This window comes from Phyllostomus hastatus, unplaced genomic scaffold (genome assembly GCF_019186645.2).
Source record: "Phyllostomus hastatus isolate PE091 unplaced genomic scaffold, TTU_PhHast_1.1 phas_contig_159, whole genome shotgun sequence".
In the NCBI taxonomy this organism is placed as follows: Eukaryota; Metazoa; Chordata; class Mammalia; order Chiroptera; family Phyllostomidae; genus Phyllostomus; species Phyllostomus hastatus.
In genome coordinates this window covers 6814737-6839718 of record NW_025333640.1, presented here as the reverse complement: position 1 = coordinate 6839718, position 24982 = coordinate 6814737, and the positions used below count along the sequence as shown (strand labels likewise).

Sequence of the window (24982 nt, the reverse complement as noted above, 5' to 3'; positions counted from 1 at the left end):
CAGAGTTAAATTATTTTTACAGTCTAGAACCTTAGACCACATGAGCATTCATTATGGATGTACTGTAACAGCAGTTCTGTAACTGAAACATTCTTTCCTCTTTCTCTTCTTTGTGGGGATGTAAATATATGGTGGTGGGTATAAGTAGTCATAAGGTTGCCAGAAAGTATTTCCTCTTCTGTAATTATTTTCTTTTAGGAGTTTTCTGTTAACATCACTGAAGACTTTATTGAACACCTTTCAGAAGGGGCGTTGGCAATTGAAATATATGGCCATAAAGTGACTGATCCTCGGAGAAACCCAGCCCTGTGGGATCTGGGGATTATCCAAGCAAAAACACGTAGTCTTCGGGACAGGTGAATCTAAGATATCCATCTGATTCCATTTACAATTTTTACAAAGTGATAGGGATTATTACTGCCACTTATAAAGGGTTTCCTTTCCTCAGCATTATCACTCTTCCAGGAATGGATGGTGGTGTTGCCAGGGTATTAATAGCACAATTAAACTTCTTCAGAGAAGTGAACTTGGAAGAGTGGTAGAAGAGAGTTAAATATATGGGTAATTAAGAATAAAGAGTGAAGTAAATTTTTGGAGGATAAATGGTTTATCATTATGAATTACTTCTAATTAATCAACTGTAGAGAAAGGGACCATGGTGTACTCTAGAATTCAGGCTTGCTTGTTCTTCTTCAGCTTGAAGTTCTTTTCAGCTGGCTTCAGTGATGGGAGGGGGCAGGCTCATTTGTCGACCAGGATTTTTAAAAAGAAGAGTTAAAAGAAATTACCGAAAGTGCATATACTTGTACTTTTCACCTATTATAAATAAGAACCAGATTTTCGTTTTGTGGCATTTAGAACATTTAGCAAATACTAAATTAGGCATTGAGATTTTTTTCCCTGATGCTCTTTGATGTGAGCAAAGATACATGTCAAGTCAGTAAAGCATACAGCACTACCTTTATCTATTTATGAAAAGATAATCACTCCACTTGCTTCTGTCCAACTGGTTACAGTGTTTAGATTTTTAAATAATCACTTTGAAATAGACTTGTAATTATCACACATTTTTGAACAAAATAAAGGAACCATTTAGAGTTCTGGTGCTCCGAATGTTCAGAGAAGCTTTTCTAGAAATGAGCTATAGAAACGATCCCTGAAAGTGCAGCCTTAGTTCTGATACTGTTTGTTTAAGTTTGCTTTTAATTATATTTGTTAATATGTACTTGCATATTACTCACTGAACTACAGATCATTCTATTGAGTTACTTGTTTTGGAAATCATTATTGTTGTTAATTCTCAAGTATAAGAGCCTAACCTGCTATTGACTTAGAAATGTATGACATTCCAAGAATTTCAACTATTTCCTAGATGGAGTGAAGTCACCAGGAAAATGGAATTCTGGGTTCAAATTCTGGAACAGAATGAGAATGGTGAATACTGCCCTGTGGAAGTAATTTCTGCAAAGGACGTGCCTACAGGAGGCATCTTCCAGCTCCGGCAGGTAACATTATGAGTGTTATTCTGAATGTTCACATTAAATTCCTTGGTACCATAAAGCTGAATATTAGATTTCTTTTTATAGAAATGTCAGTGGTAATTAAAGCTAGATGGCCAACTCCATTTCTGGTGTTAAAATCATCTACTTCATGTGTATTTTCTTTAATTTAAAAAAATATTTCTATTTATAATATTTTAAAACCAGCTTTTGTTAGGTTTAAGTAAGAAGGAGACAAGCTTTAAAGAACCACTTAAAATTGAATTGTACAAAATAAGGAAAACATATTAAGCAGCATTAGAATATTTACAAAGACAAGGAGAAATAATGTGACGTGGCAGAAAGAACAAACCTCCAGAGTTTTAATGTGCTAGGGTTCAGCCTTGGGTCTCCCGTGGCTTAGCTGAGCATCCGTGAGCAAGTCCAGTCACCTCTCAGAACCTTTTCTCAGGTGGAACCTGGAGGTGGTGATAATACCGACTTTGTAGGACTGGTGTGAAAATTAGTGATATTGTACATGAAGTACAGTGCTTGGTACATGGGAGGTGAGAAGTATTTTTTCCTCTTGACACCAACTAGTTTTCCGCATACACCAGGTGGGTGTCCTGCAATTCAATTCAGTTTGGACCTTAACTGCCGAAGTTAGCTCAGACCCCACAGGTTTAAGGGTGCAGACTTAATCACAAGACTACCCTCACTTCAGGTACCAGCTGCAAGTGTCAGGTTCCCAGGTTACCCATGCTTCTGTTTGATTTGGCTACAAAGTCAAGGGTTCCTACAACTCTCCTCCTTAGGTTTGATAACTTGCTAGAATGACTCACAAAACTTGGGAAAGCCTCTTACATACTGTTACCAGTTGATTATAAAGGATATAGTGCAGGAACAGCCAAATGGAAAGAAATGCATGGGTGGGCAAGGTATGGGATGAGCGCCCATGTCTTCTCTGGGTGTGACAGCTTCCCAGCACTTAGATCTGTTCATCAACAGGAAGCTCTCCAAACCCCACCTTTTGCAAGTTTTTATGGCTGTTCCGTGACGTAGGCGTGATTGAGGACAGCACTGGCCTTTGGCAATACTCAGTCCCCACCCCCTCTCACCGCTGTCCCCGAGGGGTGCCGCTGAGAGCTCCAACTTCTAACCAAGGCTTAGTCTTTCTGATGACCGGCCCCCTCTTGAAGCTATCTGGCAGTCTTCCAAGAGTTGATAAATTAAAAGTCACTTCATTAAAAGATGGGCCTATAACTATTAACACTTAGGAACCTCCGAGAGTTTTAGGAGCTGTCTGCCAGGAACTAAGAACAGAGACCAAATGTCAATTTATGATAGCACAGGAGGTGTTAAATAAATGACACCAGGTAGATGGGCACACCTGCCAGAAATCGGTATAGCAGGAAGGTAGGTGGGAATCATCACTGACCCCCAGGCAGGTTGAGATCTCGAGTGTCTGTGCCACTCAAGAAAAGAAAAAATATCTTCTCTTCAGGAGATTTGGCAATACTCTTTTTTTTTTGCCATGCTTTACATTAATTCAACATTTAGTAGAATATTGCATCCTGTGATAGTTTCCATGCTTTAGAACAATAGTGAAACACTAGAATAGCTGTAGGAAATGAATGTTGAAATCATTCAAAGCAAAATATGAGAACAGGTTAAAGGACAAAGACAGTTTGCTTAAATATTTAAATTCCTCAATGTTTGAATAGAAGGAAGATGATAAGCACTTATTTTCTGACCCCAGCAAATGAATTTTAGTAAATTCATTCATATATGGTCAAGGAACTAAAAGCAAAAGGAAATTAGTTTAAATTATAGCATGAGTTATACATATAAAATAGGATTCTTAAGGGTGTGAAGAACATCTTTTTCTGAACATGTGTTGAAGCTATATATATCTTTTTTAGATGCCTTAGAAATGCATCTCCTGGAAGGCCAGATCAGATAAGTTTTTTGTGGTTCAGTGTAAAGGGAATATTTGAGTATTTGTCATAGTTCCTGTGATCTTTATTATCAATGTTCAAAGATATTTTGAGTTTATCAGGAAAGACTTCTTTTGAAGGATGTGCATCTTGACCTGGATGCTGAAAGAATCATGCAAAGGCTGGAAAGGTGTTTTATATGTAAATGGCAACAATAAAGAATAAACATACAGAGGCTGGAATTAGGTAAGTTTAGGTAGAAAATAACATGGAAGGAGCTGGAAGCAGAGGTTATAGAAGCATGTGGCAGGCAGTTAGTTCATGGAGGGCTGTGGGTGATGGGCTCATTGAATTTAATATCTTTTAAAGCTGGAACTATTATTCTTGAACAGAAAAATGGCTGAAGAAAACTGATTAGGTCAACATATGAAATTTCTAGTTGTATATTTAAAAATAGTCAAATATCAGCAGTTGTAAGAAGTTCATTCTAATAGTTTACACATACTTTTTCTATGGGACGTGTAGCCATTCCTGGATCTTTTCCCCCTTCCTTACCTTGATTTCTCCCCAAAGTATCCAAGTATGTATTCCACTTTCCACATTTGGGCACACAGGTAAAGCAGACCACTTTCGACCTGGCCAGGATGCTCAGTTGGTCAGAGTGTCAGCCCGATCAAATACGGTCAGGGCACATACAAGACTCAACCAGTGAAATACATGAGTGGAACAACAAAAACTGATGTTTCTCCCTCTTTCTCTCTTTCTCTTATTCTCTCTCTCTCCCACCACCCCTCTCTTTCTCCCTTCTTCCCTCCCTTTCTCTCCCTAAAATCAACTTAAAAATTAAAATAGACCACTTTATCTCTTAGGCAAAGTAAATAAACAAAAGGTAGGTAATTAAAATGACTGAACTGTTCTAAACAATTAAAATGTTTCCCGAGGTACTCTCTTCACAAAAGATCTGATGCATAGTCCTTGGAAAAGATTTAATCAGAAGACAGCAGTAGCCTGTCTTTTCAAATCTAGTTTGTTAGGTCGGTCAGTACCTTAGCTGGTTTTACTGATAATGTAAGCAAAGCTCTTGGGAATTAAAATCTGATGGAAGAGGGGAAGAGTAACTAACTTGAAATTGTATATTCAAAATCCATTTTTTAAATTGTATTTTATAATTCTAGGATTTATAAACCAACTTTGAAGTCAATAATTTGGGAATTCTGGAAATTTAAAAAACACATTGGTTGTAAATATACAACCACACAGTATTCTGAAAATATGCTTAAGAAGAGATAGGTTCTCTTTTATCATTCTTCCTTTTGCAGCTCTCTTTAAAATTGTTTTATTTTGGGATTAAAGCAGCGGATCCAGGATAGTAGTAATCATTCTTATTTCTACTTTGCTTATTTTTTAAAGTAAGTTCTATTACATGTTCTGGTTTGGCAGCCTACTCTTCTTTAAAAGTCTGGTTAACATCTGTCACCATACTCTTTAAACTTTAACTGTCCGTTTTTCTACAGCCATATTTTAATGACTAACATTTTATTACCTATAGTAGAGTGTAAGTAGTTATCAATATTATACATTTAATTTGTAACTAATTTTTTGTTATTCTTCACATTACTTTACAATTCTTTATGTACATACATGATTATTTACTTAGAAGAGATTCCTGGAAAGTCAAATTGCGAGATCAAGGAAAACTTACATTTTTAAGGCAAATTGCTCTGCAGAAAGCTTTACCAACTTATATTCCTGCCAATAATGTATGTAGTTACTTTGGGCAATGTTGGAAGTTGCCTTTTTAAAAAGATAATTGCAAGCTTAGTAAGTGGAAATAAGTGTGTATCTTGTTCATTTTATTTTGTATTTGATTATTAGTAAGCTGAACATTTTTTATTGACTAGCTGTTTGCTCTCTAGAATGTTTTCTTTTAATGTTTCTTTTTGTTGAAAAATATTTAAACTATATATTTGTGTGTGTCTTTCTATATACTTAAAAGATAAATACTTTTTCATGATTAATATTTCAATTTGTAGTTTACTATTTAACATTTAAGGTACCATGAGACAGTGGCTCCAAGTTAAATGCTTTTCCCAACATCAGCCTGTAGGGGTCTCTCTACACCAAACTTTTAGGAATTGAAGTGCTTTTAAGAAACTGTTCAAATTGTCTGTGATGCAGGGGCAGTCCCGGCGAGTCCAAGTGGAAGTGAAGACTGTGCAGGAGTCCGGGACGTTACCTCTGATGGAAGAATGCATATTGTCTGTTGGAATCGGATGTGTAAAAGTTAGAGCACTCAGATCCCCCAGGACACAGGAGACCTTCCATGTAAGTGTCTGTGCCTGTGGTGTTCTTGTTGAAAGACCCAGCCAGACAAGAGAGCCTCTGGGGACCTGTCAGAAACCTGCCTTCTGCGAGTGATTCTTTCAGTATTTCTGTTGTTTTCCTTTGATGCCTTTAAAAAAAATTGTATTGTATCTGCATGGCCTCATTGCACCACACTGTAGGTTTTGCCCTGGTACGTGGCAAACTGAGGGTTAACAAAACATCTCAGCCGCCAGAAACTAACCTCCCCCATCACCACCCCTCTGCAGAAACCCCCTACTGGCTCCTGAAGACTATTTGCCAGCAGGTGTTTGATTTCCCCTGGGGAGTGGGACTACAGACGCAGCAGGGGGAGTATTGTACTGGTTCCAGAAAAGGTCAAATACGTGTTTTTCACTTTCCTAGGAGAAACTCAAGGTTTTACTCCAACTTCCTGAACACTATAAAACCTAGAGCAAGGGTGAGCACAGGTGGAAGATGAAGCAATATATTCATTAAATGAGAAAATAGAAAGTATGGGAAAAGATTCAGATTGTTTAGTGTAGACTGATTCTTGGACAATTGTTTTGGTTCTCCATCATGTATTTTTCTCTTTTAGGAGGAAGAGGAGGACATGGACAGCTACCAGGTAATGAGGCACCTGTTAGCCTCACCAAAATAGCCTGATTAAAGTACTGAATCACTCATTCCTGTATTGTTATTTAATAATGACACAACTAAATTTGGTTCAAATATTGCTTTTTCTCAAATTAAAACAGTGTGGGGAACCATGAGTGTTTGACAGACAAAAGCCATAGACTAGAAAGTCAGTTTAGTGTGGGAAAATTATTTGTGACCATTACCCTTTTCCAAACCTGGAGTCTCCCCATCCAGGTTTCCTACAGGAGTCCGGGAGTCCAGGAGTCTGGAGATCTGTCTCTCCAGATTCTCTCCCTTGCTCTGTCTCTCCGTGAGTGGCGTCACCTACCTCTTTTCCTAGGAGAGCTGTGTCGCACTGGTCTTCAGTCAAGCCTTGCGCCCAGAGGTTTTCCTTGTTGTAGGCCGGGTCTTTCTTCCCCACGGCATGGAGTCATACACATTGGGTTTTGTTTCTCCTCCTGCCCTCCCCTTTCCCTAATCTCCTGCAGGATTTGGTTTATGTCTGCTAAGTTTTATCTTGTTAGTCTTGTCAGGACGCTCAGAGCTCTTCGGATCCCCATTATGTCATCCAGTGTAGTCACTCTCCTGGTTTTGCATCATCCTAATTGGATAAAAATGTCTGCCTTCCTATATAAGTCACTGATAAAAATGTTGTGTCAGAGGGGGTTAAATACAAAGTCCTGTGGCACAACAACAGAGACTTCTTTTAAGCTGACGTTATTCCATTAATCACTGTTCTTGGGATGTGATATTTCAGTCATTTCTGATTTCATTCAAATAGATTCATTATACATTTCTCCATCTTGTCCACAAGAATGTCTTGAGCTATTTGGTTAAGTGCCTTAGTGAAATCCAGATACACACCAGTTCCACAGCATTCCACTGATCTACCCAATCTTGTAACTTCGTTACAAAAGGAAATGAGGTAAGATCGGTATGTAGTCAGGTGTTGACTGGTAGAGATGTTTGGCTGTTGGTAATGGCCCCTGGTCCCTCTCCCCTCCTCCCACCAAAACAAGGGCAAGAAGCATTTACAGGTTGTTTGTAAAGACTAATGAAACATGCTGAAGGCTGGAGTGAAGAACTTTGAAGAATCGTTATGATCGTTCTCAGGGATGTAACTATGAAGATTATTGAGTAGTAGTGGTGGTTTTATCCAGCTTAAAGAGACCTCGTAGAAGATCTTAGTTGCAAGTGCCTGGAGTTTTACACATTGAACCAATAGGAAAAAACTTGTTCTGGACATCAAAGAACATCTGATGTCAGAAAGTCTCTCAGAAAGTCTTACTCTAGAACAATAATGCTTTAATTTCTGAAAGTTTCTATTCTGAATGATGGTTGGAGTCAACTACTGGTGGTAATAAAGACATTAGTAATGATACTTAACATTTTCAAAGCACATTAGAGTAATGTAAGATAGAGCATCAGTTTCAGATATATTGTCTACGCATTGTATATCCTGTCATTTTCCTTGTTTTCTTCCAGGATCGGGATTTAGAGAGACTACGTAGAAAATGGCTAAATGCGTTAACAAAACGTCAGGAGTACTTAGATCAACAACTGCAAAAGCTTGTCAGTAAACATGGTAGGAAAAGCAAGTTAAATACTTCCTTTCCCCTGTATCAGGGCATAATGAATCCCCATTTGCAACCACATGAATTAGAAGTAGATTAAGACACCAATTACGGGGATGGCTAGAGCGTAGGAATGCTATTTGTGCCATATCCGTTCAAAAGAACATTCATCTAATTGTAATGACATCTTCCCATAGGTCTCCCACAGCCCCCAACAAAGAAAGAGAAAATACAGCACACAAAGTGCATATTGTCCCTCAAAAATAACGTTTCTTGATTTATTGTCCAAAAGCACTTGAACGCTCTGACTCGGGAGGAGTCATTCATGTGCTTCTCCATGAACTGAGGATGGCCTCTGCGAGAGCACACCAACCTTTCTCGCTTATGGTTTTCTTATCGCACAGCTTTTATCATGAATTAGGGAAGTCACAAGTTTCTATGAACCCTCATCTACCAGTAATTGAAATGGAAAAGCCCGTCGCTACACAGGACAAAAGTGTAAGTAGCAAGTGAGATAACCTTATTGGATCCTCATTCCTGATGTTCTAGATAAAACAGAAGATGATGCTGACCGCGAAGCTCAGCTGCTGGAGATGAGGCTGACTCTAACTGAAGAAAGGAATGCAGTCATGGTCCCCTCCGCCGGCAGTGGGATTCCTGGGGCCCCGGCAGAATGGTACAGATGCCGCCGTGTGTCTCCTGCTGAACTTCTAAATAAGCCAGCTGCTTTCCATATGATTTTTGCCTGCGCTTTAATTAATGGGAGACTTATTATAGCATATGGGGAAAAAGTTGTTTGAATTAGAGGAAGTGTTAAATTATTTTCATGAGATGGAATAATGATGGCCTAAAACTGTTTTATTAAATAATATTGTTATTGGCTCAAATAATTAAGATTTCTGAGAATCTAAATCAATATTTAGTACAAGTGCACTTAGCATTTAAAAAAATAGTTAATATGTTAATTACTTGGGTCATTCCCTTAAAAGACCATTCGGTCATTGTAAAATTGCATCTCTAGGAGTTTTTGGTTTGGGTGCTCTCTGAAACTGTACTGTCAGCAAATTTCTGTGCCACTTTATAGAAATTAAAAATAGTAAATTAATCCATATAGGGCCCTTAAGGATATAATTTTATAAGAGAGTAACTTCACACAGGGGAGCCTCATTTATAAACAGGTCTACGTGTCTTAGAAGACTGCTTTCTAGTTCCAGAGCGCATGGTAATGATGCACGAGAGCACTGGTGGAGAGACACAGCACTTGTAGTTAAGTCTGTGGCATCTCTGATGTGAAATTATAGCAAAGCCAACAGCAGAGTTGTGATTGGCCTGACCTGGGCCAGCTCTGACTTTATATTATGGCTGTGTCACGAAGTACATGCTGCTGAGACAGTCTGCATGTGATTTGTTCATTATGTTTTAGGACCCCGGTTCCTGGGATGGAAACACACATTCCTGTTATATTCCTTGACCTAAATGGTAAGTCAGCAGGTGCTTCCTGAAGGCCTACCTCTGTGAATTAGTGTCCGTGCAACCCTTAGATTCTAATAAAGTATGCATTTAGGCGGTTCTCTAAGCCTAAGATTAAAGTTCATTTTATATGTGCCAAAGGACTCTGACACTTGGCCAGGAGTGACTTTTCTGTAAGAACAGTATCTTGTAACAATAATAGGTATGTTTCATCGTGATATGTGCTCACATTTCATTCTGTAACCCATAGTGCTGTGCCTGTGCTTCGTTCTTTCATCAGTTTGGGAAGTTAAGTGCACTTAAAATATTTTCTTCTTTAATTCTTAGGAGAAACTTCTCTCTGAAAAGGACTAATAACTAGTGATTGCTTGTGTAGCCTGTTTTCTTTTATCTGCTGCTTCCTTAGCATTACCTAATAAGTTTCTCACTTTTTCTGTGAGTTTTTATGTCATTCATTCCTATATTGTCTATTTTAAAAAGACTTCATGTATTTATTTTTAGAGAGAGGGGAAGGGAGGGAGAAAGAGAGGGAGAGATGCATCAGTGTGCGAGAGAAACATTGATCAGCTGCCTCTCGCACACCCCCAATCAGGGACCGGGCCTGCAACCCAGGCACGTGCCCCCTGGAAACCGAACGGGTGACCTTTCAGCTTGTGGGACCATGTGCAACCCACTGGGCCATACCAGTCAGGACTGCCTGTTTTTTAATGTGTCATTTTTTCTGACATTTTCCTGTCATGTAAAATATTTTGGATATGGCTACATCTTACATATACTCTGTCTAAGGAGGGGAAAGATGAAAAGGTGGATTAAAGGTAAATATAAGTTCAAAGTCAGCAGTTAAATTCCTAAAACATGTACAGAAGAACTATGGATTAAAATGAACTACCCTAAATGGACAACATTGAATGTCCTCAGGTTTTTCTCTCCCCTGGCTGGGAGTGAGTTATGATATCGGAGGTTTCAGCATCGCAACCCCCTTAGTTCATTTAGACACATGGAAGACCCATTTCTGCCATCCGTCCACTTGATGCGGTTCTCATGTATTGCTGCAGCGCCCTCTCCTACCATGTTCTCTTGAGGCTTGGAGTCTGAGGGTGACTCTGGCCTAGTCTTACATTGGGTTCCTGGCTAGGTAAGATGAGGGGGGATTGCGGGGGGGCGGAGAGAGAGGGAGAGAGGGTAAGAAAGTGGAGAAGACTAACTCTAAAGAAGACCAGTTGGTATGGATATTCCTAGACATGATCGGGACCTTGGTCAGCCTTCTGCCCATTCTTGGTCAGCCTAAGTCCACATACTAAAAGAGACACAAGCTTATGATGGATAGAGAGTTGGGAGAGCACAGGGCAACACTCCAGTTTCTGGTTCATGTAGCCAATGACTTCTCTTGTTGAACTTAACTGTCAGATAATTGGAATCACTTTCACTTCTCGTTTCTTCAGTGCACTAAAGTGTGGGGAGTTTGGGTTGTAATCTTATCATTAACATTTATGGACTGACTTTGAGTAACCCCTTGGGGTATTTTGGCTTCAGTTGCCTCTTTCATGGAGAATAAGGCTTAAAGGTAGGAGATGGGATAAGATAATTTCTCGAGGCACTGTTCGTCTCTAAGATCTGTGAGCTGTTTTAATGGTCATCACCCGTGTCATGTAAGATCTTAGAGCCAAAAGAATGAAATTTGAGGCAGAAGAATTTTAATACTAAGCACTTTGAGATTTAACTGGTAGGGGGTTATCCTTTAAAAGGATCTTCGTACTGAATGGAACTGCTTTGATTTCAGCTGATGATTTCAGCTCTCAGGATAATCTTGATGACCCGGAAGCTGGTGGATGGGATGCTACCCTCACGGGGGAAGAAGAGGACGAGTTCTTTGAATTGCAGATTGTGAAACAGCACGATGGGGAGGTAAATAAAACCTCACTTGGGAGGACTGGATGAAGAGTAGTTTCTTTAACCTTTCCATGAGCCTTTTGAAACAATCAGCAAGGTCGTTATTTCAGTACTTACATTTCTCAAGAAACATAAATGAAGACTTTTCATTATGACTTCCAGAAAGCAGGGAACCACCCCCTGCAGGAGTGGCCCGTCAGGTCACGTCCACCGCCACTGCGTTTCCTCTCCTGGTGAAGGCTCCGTTAGTGTGCGCAGGCCAGGTCAGCCGCGGTCCGCTCCCTAGGGAAATGACGCCCTGCTTGGGGTTTGCTTTGAAATTCTTCAGTAAAGCTTTTTAAAAAGGAAAAAAAAATCAGTGAAGCCAGTGTGGCAAAATCCTAATAATGTTTGAATCTGAGTGATGAATCTGAGGGGGCTCATTTTAAAATTTGGAGTATATTAGAAAAATTAGAAACTATTCTAAGGAAGAAGGCTGAAAGGATGCTTTAAAGCTCACATCACCTAGGGGTACAACTAAGCTGTGAAACCTGAGTCTCACAGGGCGGAAACAATCAGACAAACCCAGGTGCTGCCCGCTCTGTGAAAGGGAGGGCCTGCACCCTTCCTTGGTAAGTCTGTGTAACTAGTGAGCAGAGAAGGCTGCAGAGCCATTTCACATGAGAGTAGACTGAAGGGACAGTGACAACTAAATGTCATTTGTGATCCTGGGCTGGAACGGTTGGAAAATTTGAGTTTGGACTCTATGTTACAATATACAGTAATATTATATTGATGTTAAATTTCCTGAATATGATAATTGCCCAATGGTTAAGTCAGGGATGCCCTTGCGCTCAGATGATAGTTGCTGAAGTATGTAGGGCTATAGAGTTATATGTCTGTAACTTACTCTAAAGCAATCCAGCAAATAATAACAACAATATTAATAGTACTGTGTGTGCATGTGTTGTGAGAAAGAGGAAGGGAAAAGTGGCAAGTGTTAGCAGCTGATGAAACTAGATGAAAGATACAAGGAATTCATTGTACTGAATTTGCAAATTTTTTTTATATTTGAACATTTTTCAAAATAAAAATTTCAAAGCCAGCCAGCCAGCCAGCCAGCCAAGAACATTCTGCTCCATACTTCCCAGCCTGGGCTGGTTGAGGCCGCATCCTCCTGTCCCACGGCTTTGCAGGGCAGGTCTCCTCAAGACTCCCCCATGACGGGCACGCAGCAGTGCAGCCCCAGCCACGGTGTTTCTTTGTCAGGCTTTTTGTTGTTAGGAGTTGGAGAAGCATGTTCTTTCTGTCTTCTGTGCAGGTGAAAGCAGAAGCCTCCTGGGACTCCGCAGTGCACAGTTGTCCTCAGCTCAGTAAAGGCACCCCTGTGGATGAGCGAGTGTTTCTGATTGTGCGGGTGACGGTCCAGCTCAGCCATCCAGCTGACATGCAGCTGGTATTACGCAAACGGATCTGCGTCAGTGTTCATGGGCGGCAGGTGAGGCATTAATCCCAGCTGAAGAAATGACTTGAACTACATGCCTGACGTGAGGGCAGGGCCGTGGAGTGACTGCTCTGGCCTCCTGTCCCCACAAGCGCTGTGAGTCACTGAGCTCTTCTTTTCAGGGAAACTCTCCCTGTCCTGTAACTGTGCTGGCGTCAGTTCCAGAACACGTCACCCTGACTGCCTCTCAGACGGTAGTAGATTGTCACACAGAATCTTTCTGACAGCATGTTCACACTTGACTGCCATTTTCTGGGGTGTCACAGGGCCTCATCCAGGTGAAGTCCTCTTTGTGTGTTTTGACTTTTCATCTGGGTCCGACAGGATGAGAAGGTTCCCTGCAGTTAGCCTTTGTTTGTGCAAAGCACCCTTTGCTTTCCATACCTTTCCTCTCTTTCAGTCATCTCCACTCATCTGCTGATTCATAAATTTAGGAAGTGTACCCTGTCAGGCTTCGGGGTAAAAGGTGAGTAAGAAGCAGGCTCTGTCCTTAGAGAGCCCGTGCCCCTTGGCATGGGTCTATGCAGATGCACAGACAGGTGCCTCTGCTTTGCTGTGAAGGCGCCCTGATGCAGGTGCCCACTGTGTGCTGGAGGTCGCAGGAGCAGAGGGGACGAGGCAGACAGAAGCAGTCAGGGCAGGCTTCAGAGAGAAGAGGAGCGTGGGAACTGCTTGTGTACAGACCAGGAAGGCACTGCTGGCTGTTCTTGGGGAGGGGGAAATGCAGTGCAGGGCAGTGTGGGTGGGGAGGGCACGGCAGGGTGTGCTGCAGAGGCCAGGGCTGTGGCTGTCCTTGCAGCTGCAGACAGGTCACAGAGGGCCTGGTGCCGTGTGAGGGGCTCAGCAGAACATTTCTAGGTGGGTGTGAAGTATTTCTGTTGTTGGTTTTGCAACTATAGGATTTGGGAGGCTGGTTCTAGGGATTCTTTTTAACTGCCTGTGCTCACTCTTCTGAGGTCTTCTCAATGCACTGACTCAAACCAGAACAGATGAACATAAGTCTTTTCATTTAAAAGAGCACAGTCATGGTTGATGGAGTCCTAGATGTAATCTCCATCCCTAAAAATTAATCTTTAGTTCTAAATGTCACACGGATATTAGTCTTTGAAATGAAGACTAGCGATAATGCTGTTAAAACTGCCGCTCTTTAGCTGGGCAATCCAACATCAGTATAACCCAGGTCGTCGGGTTAGCCATAGATGCATATGGTGTGTCTCCCACTCACTCTTTTCTCGGCCTCCCTCTTCTCGGAAAGCTTTCAGGGGTTGAAAAAGACGCACTGTTCCCGGGGAGAGTTTTGAAGAGTTATTTGCCACTTCAGAACTGGAGATTCTGGTTGCCAGCCACTGAGACAGAGCCAGCACCAGCTGCATAGAATTTTTAATAGAAAGGGCACTTCATGCTGTCACCAAGTTTTCCTTGTTTTTATTTTTTAAATTTTTTGTTGTTGGGACAAGGACTTGCCACATTTCCCCCCGGTTGAAATGATTTGATAATATCAAATTGATACTGAATGAAATAATAGTGTTTTAGGGCATGGCGGTGTCCTCCCTCTTTCAGAGATTTAATTTCTTACAGCAAGAACAGGGACCTCCTTTTAGGACCCTTGTACATGCATGTCGGCTTCGGTAATTCCACAGACAAAGAAGACGAGAAAGGAAGATGACAGCAGCACCCACACGTCCCCCGCACCCACACGTCCCCTGCACCCACACTTACCCTGCACCCACAGTTCCCCCACACCCACAGCTACACTCTGAGCAGTGTGACTGGCAGTGGCTCCACATTGCAAGGCTGACAAGAGAGTGAAGGGATGAAATAAATGTTCTCTTTGCATTCTAAGAAGCTACAGTCTTTTAAAAAAATTAACTGAAGATTACTAAATAGGACTGAAATTATTCAGTAGGTTTGTGAAAATAGTGTTTCTAAGATGAAGCAGTTTGATTTTTCTATTTTCTTTGGAGATTTTCTCATATTTCCTGCTTCCCTTTTGCATGAGGAAAAAGGTTCAGTGCTAGTTTAATATTCTCTCTTATCTTTATTCACCAATTGTATTCTGCCCTCATCCCTGCTCTCTTCAACCTCTACAGGATGTTCAGTCTTAGCAGCATCTTCAAATGAGTCATCTATGCATTAATTCAACAGTTCAATTCTGAACTGTGCAAGGAGCGCAGTCAGCATAAACAATGACCATGCACTCTTAAATCATTCTTCATAACGATCCTGCTTTGGTCAAGAATTTAATGCCTGAACTTGTCAATATTCATGGTACAAGATGTCCATCGTGCTGCCAAAAAAAAAAAAAAAGTGTAAGAGTCACCAGGCCTTGCTTACATCTTAGCAAGAAGGTCATTTTATTGTGTAGAAGTCAACAGCCTTATTTCTGTAGCCTTTAAGCGGGCTTGAACTGGTGGCGTAGTGTCAGTTTCCAGAGGGTGGGGTCTGTTCCGTCCACATGTTGGGAATAGGACCTGCCGCCCACTGCGCACATGTAGATGCACGGATACCTAAACTCGGTCTTGTGCGCTGAGACAAAGTTGAGAAACCTGTGTTTAGGGATTTGGATTTCAACTTGCGTATATTGGAAATATGCTGTTTCTTTTTGGCTGGAGTGAATTCAGTATCCTTTATGCTGTTTCTCTGTTAATGTGAACTCAGTTTTCGAGGTGGGAAACCATATCTTCTATTTTGTTTTTCCAGGGTTTTGCTCAGAGTCTCCTAAAAAAGATGTCTCATCGAAGTTCTATTCCTGGCTGTGGAGTGACTTTTGAAATTGTCTCCAATATTCCAGAGGTGAAAGATCACATGAAATTTAAATTTACTAAAAATAAACATGTAAAAAGAGCTAATACCCTGTAAATCATCTACCCAAGAAACATGTACTAAATGGAACTGTATGTTTAGGGAAATGCTATAGATTTTTAGAGGAATTTCCTAATCTTAACTTGGCTCAGTAAAATGTACTTTACTGGCATTAAGAGTTCTGGTTTTAGTATTTTGTTAAAGAAGAACATTGTTTTGAAAAGCAAACCAACACCTTTTTACACATAAAAGGTAAAGAGTAATAAGAGGTATGAACCTCCAGTTATAAAATAAAGCCACAGGGACATAATGGACAGCTTAGAGGAAATAGTAATACCATGACGACTTTGCATGGTAGCAGATTGTTACTAGACTTACTGTGATGCTCACATTGTAAGGTGTGTAAGTGTCAGATCGCTATGTTTAACACCTGAAACTAATGTAATATTGTATGTCAACTATTCTTTAATAAGCAATATATTTTTTAAAAGACATAAAGTAATATTATAACCCTCAAAAGGAGGTAATGATGCATAGCAGAGAGATTGAGGGTGTCATTTTGGAATCAAGCAGAAATCTTGTGTAGGTGATTCTGAGCCTAATATTTTTTATTTATCAGCTGAGTTTAATGATACCTTCTGAACAGGGTTAAGGCTTAAATGAGACTGTGCATGCAAATTGTTGTGTATATGCCAAACTATAAGTTGTAATTGCTGTTATAATAACTTAGTTATGATTTTATTATTATTTCTCTCATGAACTAAGTGAAATACTTACAAGAATTAAACAAATGGAGCTTTAAAACATCCCGGACCAAAGCTTATTGGAGGGCACAGTTTTTACAGCTTCCTAATATGTAACCTCTGATGTAGACAGGCTTATTTCCCCGGGCACTGGCCCCAGTGGTAGTGGAGGCCTTCCCTGCGGGGATGGGCAGCAGGGAGAGCGGTCCCTCTGCCACGCTCAGGGCTGAAGCGGGGAGGGAGTGAGGAGGTGCAGATGCCGTTCTCAGGAGAGGGCCCTGGGGTGTGACCCCGGGGGGGGACACTCCCTCTAGGCCACACCATTCCCGCCGGCCCCCTTCCCTTTGTTGAGGGTTCAGTATTTGTGCATTGATTTCTGTTGAGTTGTTGAACAATACAGGAAATACATCTTTTAATCCAGAGAGCAGCATTTGGAAGAACAAAAAGATTCCATCGTTTTGGGGCTTTATTTTAGATTTCTTGTATTACGAAACACTGCCATATAGTAACTTTTTTCCTGGATATTCAAAGTGTTAGACTTACACAGTAAATATTAACCGTTAAACTATTTAATTTGGAGCCAGCTGAACAAATGTTAAGTCTGTTTTCGGAGTTAGACTACCTGCAGAATCTTGGGTCTGTAATAGGTTTCTCTTTGTATATTATGTGTTTAACTGGAGACTTGCTGTTTGTTCTCTGCATCTGAATGTTTCTGTGTGTTTCCAGTTGTTTCATATCTTAACTCTCCAAATGGTCTGAATGCAGCTGAGAAACAGCGGCAGCTGTAGTGAGCCACCGTCACCTTTTCCTCTTTGTCTCTGTCCCACTCACTTCTCCCCTCCTGTTCGTGGTTTCCTTACCCTCTTTAAGGGTGCTCTTATACTTCGGGTGATCCGGCTTTAAAGGGAAGAAATGTGGGGGAATCAGCTGAAAGAAAAACATACAACCTCATGTGATTGGGCTGCCTGCTAATAATTAGCTAAGCATCTCAGTCGGCAGGCTTTATTTTCACATTACCCAATCCTATGATACTGCAGAAGCTTGGTGGCAAGAAGGGGCCGTAGGCCAGAGGGCAACAAGAAACACCCTCCCCTCTCTTTGTAATTAGCAACAAAGTTGCTTCCATTGCTGGTGGGAGTACAGAATGATACCCCACGGCCCAATAATTCCTCTTCCGCGCCCTTACCCGAGAGAAGGAAAGCGTGTGTCTGTACAAACTTGCATAAGAGCATTCGTAGCAGCTGATTCAGAATAACCTGAAACTGGGACAACCCAAATGCCCATCCACAGATGAATGGGAAATAAACTGTGGTACCTCCACACTGTGGAATCTTGCCCAGCTATGCAAAGAAATGAACTGCATGAATGACGCTGAGTCACAGAGTCACGACGCTGAGTTAGAGAAGCTAAACACAAAACAGTATGATTCCATTTGAAACTTTAAACAGGTGGAACTCTTAACGTCTGCGGTCAAAGAAATTATTGTGTCTTGAGGAAGGCTAGGGATTGACGGTGAAGCTCATAAATGAACTTCCTGAGGCAAATGGAATGTTTTATATCCTGATAAGTGTGTAGGTAGCATGGAGATAGATGCATTTCTTGAAACTCAGGTTCCCCTTTCTTAGGAAATCAGGATAATGTCTGTTGCCTTCGGACACCAAAAAGTGTTGTGTTGAGTGGTTAAAAAAAATACGCACTCTATCAGAAGCAGGAGATGGAAGTTCTAGTCTTGCCTCTTTTGCTAATTACCTGGCCTTCCTCTTTCCTCATCTACAAAAGGAAGGTGATTTCTTCTTTTCCAGGTTATTAAAAGGCTCAGATACATTATTATAGGAGTCAAAAGTTTTGCCATCTTCCAAATTCTTCCTTATTTTCATTTTCTCTGTTCTAATGTTCATTTACATTTTTAAAAATATTTTTGAAGTTAGAATGTGTCTTATAACTGATGATATCTTAAAATCTTTCGGCAGAATTTTTTTCTCCTTAGAAGTATATAAATGATGTTTTTTCCCCTTAAAGTTGATGACATCTTAAGTTGTAATGACATATGGATATATATTGTGTAGTTTTTGACATTATTATAACAAATTCACAAGTGAAATATCTGATTTTCCCTGAGCAGAGTGATTTGTTATGACCTAAGTTTGCTTGGCCTGATTAAACACATTAGCAAACTCTCCCCCTGACTTGTGAATACCCCGTTTGTACACACGGCCCACCCACGGCGGAGGAGCGGGTCGGGCTCTACCAGAAAGCACAGCGGGCACTGGCCTAGATGCTTCTCCTCTTGGTCTCCTGCTTCTCCTCCTCTCTGCCACTCCGGCGCTGAGGAGGGACACCCGTGGTGGGGGCTGCCGTGTCTTGGACATGCAGTCTGTAGCAGGCCTCCGAGTGCCCGCGTGGGAACCCAGCCTCTTCCCACTCTCATCCTCCATACCCACATTGGCCTGTGCCTGGCGTTTGGGTCCCACTCCTGCTTAGTGGTCACCCCAGCTCCCCATTCTTCTCTCCTGCCCTGTAAGATATGTTCCTGAAATGTTGTGGTGGTTACATTTCCAGCTAGCCCACCAAATCCTTTCTAACCTGTAATGTCTTTGTTTGCGATGGAAATAAAATACAGAACAGTTTTTGTTGAGAACGTGGTATTTCAGCTATGCTGTTTAACTAGCCTTTCAAGGCAACCTGACCACCATTTATACATGGATTTCTGTGGGAAAATACATTTTGAGCTCCCAAAGCTTACTTTAAAATAGAACTTGGGAATACATCCCATTCATTAGTTCAGTACTCGGTGTATGTTTGTGTGTGTGTTTGCGCAGATCGAGAAGCTTTTATAATGTTTTCTTCTGCAATGTATTCAATTTTAATACACAACCTTCCATTCTCCAGGATGCCCAGGGAGTAGAGGAACGAGAAACATTAGCAAGAATGGCAGCTAATGTTGAAAACACGGCTTCTGCTGACTCAGAGGCGTATATTGAGAAATACCTCAGAAGCGTGCTGGCTGTGGAGAATCTCCTCACTTTAGACCGCCTGCGCCAGGTCAGCCAGTGGGGCCCGATCCCGTGTGTGGCTTCCTGCAGCTCACAACACTGTTACGTGTAAACTCGGGGAGCATCTGTTTACGTGGGGCATAGCAATTCAGCTTGACCCTGCCAGTGCAGTCTCTGAAGATACAAAAGCTCCATTTGGAAAGTTGCTTTTTCTAGGACACTAAATGATATCTAGTTACCTTGAAGTAATGGGAGAAAATATTTAACTCTTGCTGGCTAAAGAACTATTTTAAAAATTCTTTCATACGGAGAAGTAATGTTGCTGAAGAAATATGCAGTAATGAGGCACAGTGGGCCCTTCTTTGCTTAGCTGGATACGCCTGCTGTATCATTAGAGAAGTTTCTAGAAGTTCTGGGAGAACAAATTCCATCAGTAATAAACTTAATCCTTAGGGAAACCCTAAACCTCATTTTACCTAGCAACATTAAGACCTTTTATTTTTTAACCAAACACGCTGATGAAGAATAACAGTGAGTGGTCTAATTTTCATGATCTTTCTCAGGAACTGACTTGTGTCAGCTGGAGGGGGTGTCAGTAGGTGAAGGAGAGAATGGTCTGGCTCGCCTGTCAGCTGTATAACGCACTTCCAGCAGTGCACGGCGGCGCTGGTGGGCCATTCCTCTGGTGCAGGCAGCGCTGTCCTCTACAGAACTCGGAAAGTGTTATCTGTGGAAGGTAGCTCATAGCTTGCCTTTGACAGTGGCTGCGGGGTATGTCTCTAACAGGTAGTGTTCCTCTGTTTCCCGACTGACAGGAAGTTGCAGTGAAGGAGCAGCTGACAGGAAAAGGGAAGCTGAGTAGGCGGAGCATCAGCTCTCCCAGCGTGAACAGAGTGAGTACCTGGAGGCCCGTACAGTGCCCTGCTTATGATCTCCCTTCTCTGCTCCCCTTTCCTTGAGGAGCTCTTTGCCATCCTTTAAATCCCATCTTGGGTATCATTTCCTTTTCTGAGCTGATTGGAGTGCCCCTGTTCTCCTCCCTGGAGCACCTGGCATGCCTTTGTCATGGTCCTCACTAGTGTCCGGGGGAGGGTACTCGTGTGAGTGTCTCTCCAGCATTTCTCATGTATCCTCATATCCCCAGTACCTAGCTTGGTGACCAGGAGTTCGGTGTTTGCTGAACTGGAGCAAAACCGGCCAAGAGCCGAGGGAGAGCCATTTGAATTTTCTGAGCTTAATTATATTTAAATTGAGGAGAAGCCTGGGCTAGGTTATAAGCTCACTTGCTTACAGGATAGTATAAATGGGTAAAAAAGTTAGGTTTGTCTTAAGCTTATTGCTGTTTTTCAAAACATAAATGTATAATTTATGTGCATATTAAGCATACAAATAATTCTTCACAAAGAAGTATGCTGTGACCCTGTGATTTGTCTCTCCTTCTCTTACTTTCGATAAAGATACGGATCTGAGGAGCATTCTGCCTTTGTCTAAACCTCACACCAAGAAAAACCACAGGGCAAGCATTGTGACGAAAGGCAGCTGACCCTCAGCCTTAGCGTTTGAGAGACGGTAGTGACAGGGGGCCCCTGAGTGACTGAATGGTCTCTGACTGAAAGACTGGGAGTGTTCTCAGAGATTAAGAAATATCACTGTAATTCAACATTAATATCTTCTCATTCCATCAGAAAAGGATATATTAAAGTGGACTGATATATACAGAGATTTGGTATTAGAATCTCCTGTGGTTTAAAAGAAATGGTTTGTTTGTATACATTTGCTGCGAATACCCAGGAAACAGACTCGAAGATCGGGATAGGGTAAGATAACCAGTAACCTGGTATCTTCTAAATGGGAGGGGTAAGCAAATGAATGATTTGTTACTTAGGCCCAGTTGGTCCTTGCCTCAGTGGACACTGGATATCTGATCTTGTATAAGCCACCATCATAAAACTGTTGATAACCAGTTCAGTTAAAAAAACACGTGCCTCACAATGTGGCAGAGGCCACGAGTCTGAGTTTGCCCCGTTGGCCATTGACAGCCTCCGTGCTGCCGTCCGCCCGTCCTGATTTCCAGGACCGCAGGTCTGCGTGCCTTCACACAGCCAGGACTAATCGCCCTTTATTCCTTCCTCAGCTGTCTGGCAGCCGACAAGACCTCGTTCCGACCTGCAGCCTAGGCAGCAACAAGGTACGTGCTCCGTGCTCCGAGCCACCCTCCGTCAGTCTCAGACTCTTTCCCAGAGGTCACACCCTCGCCTTGTCGTCCGGAAGCTCTCCTACCCTGCCGTGCACGGGAGGCCTGGTGGAGTGTGTTCACAGGTCATTTCTTTTATCTGACAGTCAGAATATGAGTTAACAGACCTTCTTGTTACTCTAAATTCATAGGGGTTAAACTGGTTAGTGAGTTCATATTTCTGTTTAAAATACTCTTCTGTTTGTGTCAGAAAAGGAACTTCAAATCAGGTTTTTAATAGTAAAATATTGATATAATGATGGAAAATGTATGAGGAATAAGAAAAGTATACCTGAAAGTTAGTATTTTTTTTTGTTAGAAGAAAGAAAGTTAAGAGAACAGAAAATCTGTTAGCTGGAATTTATTTACCTGTTAAAATAGCTTTCCCCAATTTAACAGAGTTTTAAGCATAGATAAGTCATTATTATTTACTTAAAGGGATATCTTGAAATCGTCATAACTAAATGTCATGTTACGGTTTTTTTGTCCGATATCTTTTGAAGGCCCTAGTCAGATGTTGGTCCTCTCAAATGTGGGTAGCATGCTCTGTATTTGATATCTTAATCCTTGAGGAGGTTAAAAGTGAATGGTGTTATATAAAATAGTCTGATATCAGGCAGTGATTTCAAAATATAATTAAAAAAAAGAAAAATTCTTACCAGTTTTGTAGGTAACATTTGAATGTTTGCTTTGAAACATTTAGCATTCCTATATTATGCTATATCACAAACTTTTCAGACATAATTATTCAAAGGATGGATATAGAATGAAAATAAAAATATGATATGTATGTGTAAAATCTTTCAGAGATAAACTAGATGGCATTTTTTTAAAGTTTCTTGGAAATTGTGGCCAAAATGTCTTCACCTTTTCTATTTTCCTTTCATTTCCTTATGTGTAAATGAAGAAGATAGTAGCATCTACTTGAAAGAAAATCACTGTGCTTCACTGACACCAGATAAATAGAATAAAGGAACATGGATGCTGTGATAGGAACCCTACTAGGTAGAGTAGGGACCCAGGGGAGGGAGTAAGGGGTCAAGAGAGGGCAGAGAGGAGACAACTCCTGTAAGTTTCATGCGGAAAAGATGACAAGCCCCCCATCCCCCAGGCAGGGCAGGACTTGGAGCAGCAGCGTGAACGCTGCCCAGAGGGGTGAACACGCGTGCTATGTGGGTGACAGTACATGCAGTGTGAGTCAAGCAGAGGGCGTGCAGTGGGGTGGGACACAGAGAAAAGGGGCCTTACTGTAAGTTCTGGCGTGAGGTGCCAAGGCGCAGAGGAGGAGTCGGGAGCCACTGATGCAGGAACAGGGCAATAACATGTTCACGCTGGAATTGCAAAGGCAGTTTTTACCAGTTCACCTAAACCCCACTTGTGTTCCTGGGTATGACCCGTAAAATTACATTAGAATAATGTAGGCAGTACAAATTTATGCCGTTATCAGTGCAAAGGTGTGCAAAAAATTTTAATTGGAGGGTGGCGAGATAAGGTAAAGGAGGAGATTCAGCAGTGGGGAGGGGAAAGAGAGATTGACAATAAATAAGGAGATAGAATCTCCAGAATTCTGTGGGCATGAAGAATGAAGTTGAGCAAGGGAGGAGACTAGGGTGACATCTGGGTTTCTGGGCGACTCTGCAGAGATGAACTGTGGGAGAGACAGGCTTGGGGAATAAAATGATTTAGTTCAGTTTTTGGCATTAAGGTGTCTGTGCTGGTTCAGGCATCTGGAAGCCTGGAGTGAGGACGGCTTTGGGAGCTCAGGGCACAGCTGAACTAGTGGGAGGGATTCTGTCCCAAGGGGGAAGCTATGACGGCAAGGGCAGGAGCAGAAGCCGGCCAGGGTGACTGACTGGAGTCCTCCCAGAGGAAAGGAGACCCAGGAGGCAGCGTGGCTTGGAAACGGGGAGAAAGGCTTTAAGGACTCCGTCCAGATTCTTTAGAGACTGTAACACGACTGGAAAGACTATTTTGATGTGATAGTTAAGAGTTTTTGGAGCCCTTTCCCGGGGCAGTTTCTGTGAAGGACTGGGGAGAAGTTAGCGGGACACGTCATTTAAATAATGCAACATGACACATTTTTGTTCCTCTGCCAGGACTTCACGTGTCTGAGCCATCTTGGTGTCTTCTTTCTTGGCGTGCCTGGGGAGTTTAGCAAAGACGAGGGAGGTCTGACTTCCTTCCTTCCTCTCAGACTTTCCTCGTGTCATCGTTTCCCCACTCCATTGCAGTATGCAGTTTAAGTTGTCGTGCACTTCAGAAGAATTAAATACCCTTTCCTCCCCAGTTTGTGGTCTTTCTCAAACTCGGCCTCTCCTGGCTCTCCCCAAGCACAGCAGTCCCACCCTCTGACAAACACTGGAGGTCCTCAGGGAGGGCGGAGGTGCCAGCTCAGCCGTGGGCCTCTCTTTGTGTCTTCCTTTGAACTCCTGGCAGCCACGAGCCCTGAACGGTTTCCTCCTGTAGCTGGGCTTCGGTCAGCATCATCACGTCCCGTGGGCATCACTTGCCTTCTCGCCTATCTCCAGATCTGCAGGGTGAATGAATGTTCACATAAAATTAGAGAGACCTTTTGCTTTTCGCTAGGGGAAAGGCAGAGGCAAACTGTTCTGAGACAGCTTTTTATGGGCAGGCCTGCGTAATAAGTGAGGACATACATGTGATGGAGGGTTGTAACTGTGATGTTAGAGAACAAAGCGGGAGGAATACAAAGCCATGAAGTTTCAGTTTTGGGCTCACGTCAGTGGGGAGTACAGAGCGGCTCCCTCGTTTGCAGGTGAGGGGCCCCTCAGTAGTTCTGTCATCCAAAGCAGAGCATCTTAAAAGATTTTCAATGGAAATAAATATTCTTTTTTTAAAAGATTTTATTTATTTTTAGAAAGGGAAGGGAGGGAGAAAGAGAGAGAGAGAAACATCAATGTGTGGTTGCTGGGGGCCGTGGCCTGTAACCCAGGCATGTGCCCTGACTGGGAATCGAACCTGCGATGCTTTGGTTCGCAGCCTGCGCTCAATCCACTGAGCTATGCCAGCCAGGGCCGAAATAAATATTCTTAAAATTTTATTTTCTTACTAGTGAAAAAAGAACCTCTCCCCACCCCACCACCATTAATAGCAAAGAACAGAGTTCTCCCTGTGGCCTTTTAAATGAAACAATGAACAACATCTTCAAATATGGCATTGCCTTGAGTTCAAAGTTTGTTATTAACGCTGCCCATAATAAAGTTCCTCAGGATTGGGTAGGGTTTGAACTAATAGACATACACATTATCCAAATCCTATTAAATCCCTTTACATAGCAGTAGTGCTTATATACATGTGAACTGGCCTGTATATAAGGGTGTCCACTGTAACATGGTTTTTCATTGCAGATGATTAAGAACAAACTAAATGTCCCTTGGTTTAGTCCACTTAAATACAT

The 24982-nt window shown here is 41.9% G+C and overlaps 1 protein-coding gene across 3 annotated transcripts in view; it reads left to right on the top strand.

Moving 5' to 3' along the window:
* Window positions 1-24982, top strand: part of KIF13B (kinesin family member 13B) — a 165676-nt gene that overhangs the window by 107116 nt on the left and 33578 nt on the right. For all 3 annotated transcript variants that reach the window (XM_045831811.1, XM_045831810.1, XM_045831812.1), the window contains exons 23-35: window positions 199-356; window positions 1373-1505; window positions 5594-5740; window positions 6336-6365; window positions 7862-7961; window positions 8500-8626; window positions 9374-9429; window positions 11201-11325; window positions 12611-12787; window positions 15494-15586; window positions 19228-19380; window positions 20147-20224; window positions 21466-21519. In XM_045831811.1, coding sequence (XP_045687767.1) covers window positions 199-356; window positions 1373-1505; window positions 5594-5740; window positions 6336-6365; window positions 7862-7961; window positions 8500-8626; window positions 9374-9429; window positions 11201-11325; window positions 12611-12787; window positions 15494-15586; window positions 19228-19380; window positions 20147-20224; window positions 21466-21519 — 1431 coding nt within the window. The remainder of the gene's footprint in view (window positions 1-198; window positions 357-1372; window positions 1506-5593; window positions 5741-6335; window positions 6366-7861; window positions 7962-8499; window positions 8627-9373; window positions 9430-11200; window positions 11326-12610; window positions 12788-15493; window positions 15587-19227; window positions 19381-20146; window positions 20225-21465; window positions 21520-24982) is intronic.